Source organism: Gossypium hirsutum, chromosome A01 (genome assembly GCF_007990345.1).
Source record: "Gossypium hirsutum isolate 1008001.06 chromosome A01, Gossypium_hirsutum_v2.1, whole genome shotgun sequence".
NCBI classification, from domain to species: Eukaryota; Viridiplantae; Streptophyta; class Magnoliopsida; order Malvales; family Malvaceae; genus Gossypium; species Gossypium hirsutum.
Genome location: NC_053424.1, coordinates 4198523 through 4207730, shown reverse-complemented (window position 1 = coordinate 4207730; position 9208 = coordinate 4198523). Strand labels below are relative to the sequence as shown.

At 31.1% G+C, this 9208-nt stretch overlaps 2 protein-coding genes across 2 annotated transcripts; one reads left to right on the top strand and one right to left on the bottom strand.

Annotated features, from left to right (window-relative positions):
• Positions 1-501: 501 nt before the first annotated feature.
• On the top strand, positions 502-1979 carry LOC107933885 (uncharacterized). The gene is made up of 3 exons (XM_016866190.1): positions 502-535; positions 1321-1440; positions 1528-1979. Exons 1-3 carry the CDS (start codon positions 502-504, stop codon positions 1668-1670), a joined length of 297 nt encoding a protein of 98 aa, XP_016721679.1. The 3' UTR covers positions 1671-1979.
• A 3795-nt stretch (positions 1980-5774) lies between these two features.
• Positions 5775-8006, bottom strand: LOC107933873 (cytochrome P450 72A15). The gene is made up of 5 exons (XM_016866182.2): positions 7601-8006; positions 7301-7518; positions 6924-7168; positions 6465-6840; positions 5775-6351 (listed from the first exon to the last, which is right to left on the bottom strand). Exons 1-5 carry the CDS (start codon positions 7881-7883, stop codon positions 5917-5919), a joined length of 1557 nt encoding a protein of 518 aa, XP_016721671.1. The 5' UTR covers positions 7884-8006; the 3' UTR covers positions 5775-5916.
• Between the last annotated feature and the right edge of the window lie 1202 nt (positions 8007-9208).

The following is a 9208-nucleotide window of genomic DNA, read 5'->3' as shown; positions in this document are numbered from 1 at the left end:
AAAATACCACACATCTCTCTTTTTCATTATAGATTCTGATCATATATGCTCTTTTTAACACAATACTTAGAACTACTAATAACCCCTCCCCAACCTATAAAAGACCAACCTATAAAAAAAGGATAATATGCTCCAGTGCACTCAAACTCATGTCATCTTATATTGGCAAGAAAACCCATGCCAATCATGCTAAAACTCAATTGAGCTCTTTATTCTTTTTTCATAATAAACATATAAAAAATAATTTTTATAAAATTAATAAATTAATATATAAATTATTAATTGTATTATGTGTTTTTTATATAAAAAGAAAGTTAAAAATATTTTTATAAAATTAATGCAAATAAATAATTTTTAATTAATTATATTAATTATAACATATAAACTATTATTTATAAATAAAAAAAAGAATAATGGAGTACTGAAAAAATAATAATAAAGTATAAAAATTGTGTACCAACTAGATGGTAACACATGTCCCCAATAGACATATAACAGACAATGGAATCGCTAACGTATGGACTTGATTGGAACAGTATGATAATTTGGACTCAATTAAAATATTTTAAAATATTGAGACTAATTTAAAATCTGACCCCATAGTGTGGGGACGTTTAGTGAAATTATTTCAAAAGAAAAAGTTCAACGGGCAGTCGAGGGACAGAAAGGGAAAAGGAGCTAAATAATCAGGTTATAAATATTAAAGGCCGATCTAGGGTTTTCCAGAATGCCTTTGAGAGAACAGAGCGAAGTTTATTATAAGCAGTGCCGCTCTTGTTCCGTTGCCGGCAGAAATCAAACCCTAAAATAATTCCTTTCGGTTTTTTTGCAAGTAAATTTTCTTACTCTTGCAAGGTTCTCAGAAAGGTAATTATACATTCCCTGAGATTTTCAGTTTTTTATGTTAATTAAGCGTGTGTTTTTCCTTTTGAAAAGACGATCTTTTTATCATTCTTGAAGAATTGGCCGTTCCAAATGAGTTCTTGCTTAGTAAAAAAATTGATGTGAGAATTCAATTTCACCCGGCCTAGAGTAAGTTTTTATGGGGCAGCCTCAAGAATTTTCATGTTTTGTGATAATTCTCATGTTTATGTTCAGGGAAACTGCCCTAAATTTCTTCTCATTCTCTGTTTTTATTTATTTGATTGATCTTGAATAGTTATTCGACTGAGGAGTTTGATTCTTTACTCTGTAAACAAATTCACTACTTTCTTCCTTGGAAATGAATTGATGTTTAGTGATTTACAAAGAAGCCAAACCTTGTTCCCCTCAATTTTTAAATTGGAAATTAGATCTTGAAGCAATGTTTTCTTTTCAAAGGAAGAGAATCAGTTGTGGTTCTCTCCATGGATTTGCAGGGCTTTCTGCTTCGTGCTCGAGTGCTGAAGCTTTATAGACAATCTCTACGGGCTGCTCGAAAGGCTCCTCATGATTCTAGAGGTGAAAATCTTATTGCTTGAAATGGATTGTGAGTTTTAAAAACCAAGTTTTAGTTTGCATTGCCTGAAAAGAAATGGGTTTATGCAGCTGAATTGAAACAGGTCATTAGACAAGAGATGGAGAGTAATCGAGATTGCAAGGATAGACAAAAGATTCGCTTCCTGATTAGTGAAGGAACCGAGAGACTAAAAGGTCTGACTGAGATGCTTGGTATGCAGGGACATTGCTAGTTCAATGGAAGCTGCCTGCTGCCTTGGTATCTTAAAACTCTGATTTTGTAGAATAGACTTCATTCTCCACAAGTTAACCAATTTCATAAATTTACTTCTTCCATGAATATAAAATTTTTAATCATATTTTATTGAGGTGGCAATGTGGTGCTTTTTTATTGGCTAGGGCAGGATCAATTTGGGTTATGGAGTGAAATTAAGTACCTAAAAGGACACAAATTGTTGTCAAGTATTGTGATCAAGGAATGATCCTATGTCAAAATTGCATAAAATGAGTAATTCATAAACATACGCAATTTTTATTTTTCATACTCCCTCTTAGTAGATGTATTTTCTTGAAACATTCTCTTTTTTGTAAGATACCAATTGTTATTAAGAAATATGTCATAGAAAACACAATTGTAATAGGCCAATTTAGTTCAGACCCATTTCTAAGTAAATAAAAGAAAAATTACAAATCTAAATAAAATATTACAAGGCCCAAAATAAAAAGAAAAACTTAATGGCCCAATGGCCCGTTACCTACTATGGTCAGAAACATTAACCCTTAGCCAGCACTGTTGCTCCACTTTGCTAGTGGTCTCGTCGCCTGAGGTCTGCCACTGTCAACCTTTACTTGCAAGTACAACAGCGACACAAGAAACAGTAGTGAAACAGTAGAAAAAAGCAAAAAGAAATATATCATAATTGGCTATAAAAAGCCTAGAACAGATTGTAAAAGTGGTTGGGTTTTTTTTGAAATAGAAATAAAAAAGAAACAGACACGAAAAGCAGTCAAAAAAGATGGAACAAAAATTTCAAAAGGTGATTCCCTTGTTTCTTTTCTGTTATTTAAAAAAACATCAAATATAAAATAAAAATAGAAAACTCAAAGAGTCATTTCGGTTTCCACTGCTGTGAGTGGACGAGGATGCTGTCCCATATGACGGGCGACTCCCTTTGGTGAAAATGGCGGAGAAATTAAAAGGGTTTTTAGATTTTTTTCCCATCAAATTTCGAGGAGCAACGATATCAGATCTGAGCTTTGGGAGTCGAAAGGCCAAAAAAGGAAACATTTTACTTTTTCCGGTCACCAAGAACGGCAGAGCTTGTCGTCAATGACCCGTGGCCGTCATGGGAGCTCGCTGGATTAGTGGCCGAACTTAGGAACCATCCAGAGAAGAAAAGAGAACTCTTAAGTTTTTTTTTATAAAAACTAAACAGAATTGACTTTTTTTTAAAAAAATTGGCTCTTGTAGGCGATGTTTAATAATGTCCTTTAGGCTGGCTTCAATAGTCCCAAAACGATGTCGTTTTGGCCTTCAACCCGATTGCCCAACCTGAGACCTCAAGATCCACATGTTTTTGTGACTAGGGTAAAATTGCTACCTTAGTCCTTTCACTTTTTAGGTGGTTTTTAATACATTCCTGATCTTTTTTTAATTTTACCACTTAATTTTACTTTATTTTCATTTTGATCCTTAGGCCATTTTTGGGAAATAGACACCCAAAACGGTGTCGTCTTGAGCCCAACCCAAACCACCCGACCTAGGATCAGCGTGTTTTTTTAGGGGGTCTATTTGCACCTTTGGCCCTTCTATTTTTGCGACTTCTTTCAATTTAGTCATTTTCCTTTTTAATTATTTTATTTCTTCCCTATAATTTTAAATTGTTCACAATTTAATCCCTGGGTCACTGTGAACTTGTTTAGGGGATGACACGTGTCCCAAGGCTTAGAATAATTACCCATCTGGTCCCTGTCCTTTTTAGAACGTTTTATGTTGGTCATTTATCTTCTTTTTTTACAATTTAAGTCCCTAAATCCCATTCAAATTTCAATTTAGTCCTTTTTATATTTATTCATTTATTTTATTATAATTTAGGCTCTAAATTTTATTTTAATTTTATTTAATCCTTTATTCATTTAATTTCAACCTTTCATAGATTTTTATATGTGTATTGTTTTATTTTTATTTTATTTATTTATTTATGTATTCATTCATTCATTTATTTCTTTACTCTTTTTTTTATTTAAAATTTATATTGTTATTTATTCCTTTATTTGCACTTATTATTATTATTATTAGTGTTTATTTCTCCTTTATTATTTAATTAGTATTAGAATAGTCATTAATATGATTATTGCTATTGTTATTATTTGGTGTTTTATTATTATTATAATTATATTGTAATTATTATAGCATTCCTTTACTTATTATTTATTATTTTAGTATTCTACCCACATAGCCACTTCACACCATTTCATTATCATTGTACCATACATTATGCTTAAACATATTTGTCCGTTTTTCATACGATGCCTGAATAAATTAAATATATACCATTTTAAGTGTTACATTAATTTTTATTCGATGCATAAAAAGGAAATTTTTAAAATTAAGACAATGTTTCGTATTTGGAGATTCGAAAAGTCGTGTCCTAATTTACGGGGTTCGACTTTCTCTTTGAACCCAGATAACCGAACATTCCTTTTAAAATTAAAACACATGAGATTTTAAATAGTAATTAAAATAAAAAGAAAGCTTATTTTCGAGGATTTGAAATGTTGTGTCCTAACTTACGAGATATGACATTTTTATTACCTCGAGATAAGAGGGCATTTTACATACCTTTTGATTTATTCAAGTGATTTTAATTAAAAATAACATTATGCAAAGTGGGATAATATTTTTAAATTCTCTTTAAAATTTCAATTCTCTACGCTAGGACATTAATTAATCAACTAGGTACCAATTTTGGGAGCTACGAGGGTGCTAATCCTTCCTCGTGCGTAACCGACTCCCGAACCCAATTCTTGGATTTTGTAGATCAAAAAGTATTGTTTTAACAAGTCTACCATTTTATTAAAATGAGTTTTAAGGTGATCCAATCATACCAAAATAAAAAGGATTGGTGACGACTTTCATTTTCATTTGTTTTTCAAAATAAAAAGTTGACTTCAAAAAAGTTTCGACAATAATGATACCTAAATTCAAAAGCTTATGATATCAATTATGAAGAGTATAAGGAGTAAATAATGCAAGGATGAATAAAGCATATAGGTAGGCAAGCAAGAAGCATTCATTCAATAAGTATACTTGATATCATTCATTTACACCATGTTTGAACATGAAATTCTAGGAGGCTATATGACATAGAAAATGACATCCAATCAATAATATGATAATGTGAGCATACAATATATTCTAAAGGAAGTGTGATGTGAGGGAGGTGATCATGACATCAATGGAAGTATACACAAAATTTGTCATGACAAAGACATATAAAAGATATGTCAAATTATAGCAAGATACCAACAAAAAGAATACTAAGTCATATGTTCTGAAGTTTAGTTGTATTTCTAAACTTAATTCTAAGTTAAATCCTAAAATCCTAAAGCTATAAATTGAATCTAAAAGTTAATATTAATCCTAGCCATGAAACTAGTCCATATGATAATCGCAATACAACTATCTAAAGACAATGTAGAAATTAATACTAATTACAACAAAAAAACGTATATCATCAACTTCAATCTTCAACATATTCATTGAGTTTCATGATCAAATGCAATAATTAATGCACCAAGAAACAACAATCTCCAGATCATTAATAATATGCACAATTTTTCTTTCATTCTTCTATATCTTTTTGTTTCCCTCTCCGATCAAGCAACATTAAGGCCTTTAATCTCTTATCACATTGATACGTTGACCATCACGATTACCCCTTAAATACACATTTTATCGGAGTTGATGATTAGTCCCTTAATGTTATCATTTATCACTGAAAAATGAACTCATAATCCTCGTCAACCTAAACTTTTGATTTTCTATTTCAAGCAAAGATGGAGAGAAAAAAGAATATTCATGAAACATTCAACTTATTTACAATATTTTACGTCCTCAATGTTCAATAAAAGAATCCCACTATTTTGCAATTCAACGCCTAAACACTATCTTTAAATTTATAGATATATATATTATCACTTTTAATATATATTATATATTATTTCATTTTAATGCGTTTGTTAAGGTTATTTCTATCAAAATTGTGACGGAAGTCAAATTCGAAAATCAAAAAACAAACTCAATAAGTAATTTAAACATGAAAATCAAATTCAGGTTTTACTTCAATAATTTTTATAATTTAATTCACAAAATATTATATTATCCAAATCCCCGACCTACCGGAAGGGTACGCAATTTAATCTAGATTTTCACTTATTTGAGTAATGATGACTATAAAGAGTTGTTTACGTAACAATTCACTTAGACCCAAGTTTATGTAAAATTATCTGTGCACCATGCTGTGGACGAAGTGTCATCGTGGTGCAAGGAGAGTGAGCATAGGAAGGGGAAAGCTCGAACCAGAATCGCTGGAGAATCATAGCCATCGCCATTTTGACTTCCATCATGGCAAAGTTTTGGCCAATGCAGATCCTAGGACCCCATCCAAAAGGCAGAAACGTGACTTGGCTCTTTGTTGCTTTGGAAACCCCTTCGGCGAACCGCTCAGGCCTAAATTCGTGTGCGTCGTCACCCCAATGATCTTTGTCATGGTGGATCTGCAGGATTGGAATCAAAACTTCTGTTCCGGCTGGCAACAACAAATGTCCTACTTTTATTTCTTTTGGAATGGAGCGTGCTAGCGAAACGACTGGTGGGTATAGCCTTAGAACCTCGTACAAAATCATTGTTACCTGTAGATTAGCGAAGTTTTTTAGTTGTTAACTTAGAAAAACGAGTAGTAAAATGATTAATTTTGTATATTCGGTGCAATAATAAATAGAGAATTTAGGAGAAGGGGTCTTACAACTTTGAGACGATTAAGGCCATCAGCATCAGGTTTACGGTCACCAAGAACATGCAAAACCTCGTCCCTTGCTTTAGTCTGCCAATCAGGATATCTTGCTAGCAAAACCATAGTCCACACCAGTAAGACCGAAGTGGTCTCTTGGCCAGCAAAGTAAAAGAGCTTGCATTCCTCAATCACATCCTCAATGCTCATTCCCATATGCTTTGCTTCCATTTCTCTGATATTGGATTCCACAAGTATGTCCAACAAGTCCTCATTGCTCTCTTCCCCTGCTTTAATTGCCTTCTCTCTTCTCTTTATCATTTCCCTAAGCGACTCTTTTATGTCTTTGTGTTTCATCTTCAACTCCCTGTTTGTCTTTGTGGGTAAAAACCTTCAAGAAAACAAACACCCGAGATTCGAATTTCAACATCTGTAACATTTTCCTTAAAACTCGAAGATAAAGTTCAGGTTTACCTCCATCCTGGAATGTAAACAGATTGAAAAACTTTGATTGTGAGAGAGGTTAGGTCCTCTAATAGTTGGAAAATTCGTCTTCCTTCTTCGTAGCTGCTCCCAAACGCAGCTCGGGAAATCACATCTCTTGTCATATTTACGATATAAGACCACACATCTAACTCACTGTATCCTTCTTTAGACACCATCTCCTCCCATTTGCTTATCATCTCATTACAACTTTGATAAAATGCTGGCAACATGTTCTGCAATTATTTCCATACCAGAAGAAAGTACATAAATATATTAGAAATGAAAATCGGTCTCCTAAAGTTATTGATTAAGGTAAGTCAAAATGATTGAATTAAAAGAGGAAAAAAAGTGCAAACACAACATACCTTCAACTTATCTTGATGAAATGCAGGGTTTACAATTTTTCTATGCTTACTCCATTGGTCTCCCTCGAGGTTGGAAAGGCCACCTACAAGGAATCTAGCCAGTGGATTGGAATGAAGCTTCTGGAAGTCAGTGAATTTGGTAAATATTTCTCTTATTTTTTCAGGGTCCATAATTGTCACCCTTGGTCTTGGACCAATCCACATAAATGAATTATTTCCTGCATATCCCCTAATAAATTTCAGACATAAAAAAAGAAATCTAAATATCACGATGAAATTGCAGATTAATGTAGAACATACCATGATTCTTGATAGTTTGATGAAGAAAAGGAAGAACATAAGCCTCAATATCATCACTAACAGGCATGGGTTTGGCTCTTGTTTGTCTGCTCATAGTGAAGCTCTCTTTGATGTCTCCAGAAAGGAACCTGTAAGGATTTCCTGCAAAACCCTCTTGTTTCAAGCACCTTTCTAGTCTTTTTGGGGTCAACCATACCCAGTTTAAAGCCCTCCATCCCCATATCATTAATAACCCAACAACAAGCAGTGAAACCAGATCTCTAATTACAAGGTGAACTTCCATGTCTTTTGATTTGAATATGAGAACTGTGTCATCAAATGATGGTGTTTATAAAAGCTGAACCTCAGCTTTGCCCACCTCTATCTCTTCTTTCTTTTTGGTATGACTAAGGTTTCTTTGGCGTCCGATTTACTTTCCATAAATATTAATAAGTTATGATTAATGGATTGTTTGGTAGCATGAATAGGAAAAAAAAATTTATTATTTATGTATTATAATAATTAAATATAAAATAAAAAATAGTTAGTATGGATTTAGATTTAAACTTAGAAATATAACTAATATTTTTTGTTAAAAATATAACTAATAATTTTTTTTATCTTCTTTATTAAAAATGAGTCATGAGAATAAATAAATATTACCAATTAAATTAATTTATTATTAACATATCTATTAAAATTTATGTAAAAAATAATATTATGATGAAACGTATGATAATATTAATAAATTTATTTACCTATTAAAAGAGTAAATAATATCCTCAAAAAATTAAGATGATTATGAAGGAATAGACAAAGGTTAGAGCTCAATTATAAACACCACAGGCCAAAGACTTGTGCAAAGAATGTTGAAATTTTGTTTAAGTATACATCGACGAGAGTATAGTGGTGTTCAATCATTGGGCCGTGGTGACCATATATTCTCTAAAATTTTATATATAGCTTAAAAGAAGCTTGATCTGGATACAAAGTTATTGATATAGGACGAGCATAATTAAATTTGATTTGAAAAAATTAAAAAGATATTAAATTTTGGGTTAATCAAATTGAGTTATATAAGTTTTGAATTTGAGTTGAGTTGAATTTTTTAATTTTAAAAATGAGTAAATTAATCTCTCACTCAACAAAAATTACATTTAAATTATTTATAAAAATTTTAAAATTTATATTTTTTGAAAAGTTATAAAAATTATAAAATATATATAAAAAATTTTGAGACCTAAGTAAGTTAATTAACAATTTAAGTTTATCATGTTAAAGTTTTTTTTTCTTTAAAAAATCTCAAATTTATGTGCTCTTAGTTTTTGACTTGATTCAAAAAAATTTAAATCGAATTAATATGATAAAATATGACTTGTTAACTCAAATTTTATTTTTACTCAATTTGATTAAACATTCACAGCTACATACAAATTAGGGAAGAGGAAGAAAATGGCAGTTTAGTATCGAGAGTTAATAGGGAAAATGTTTTTTTTTGTACTTTTTTATATTTATTTCATGAAAATAATTTTATTAAAAAAATAAATTAATGGATTAACACAAAATAATTTTATTTTTCTGTAAATTAGTTTACTTTTTTAAAAGTGTAAGTTATTTTTTTAAAATTAG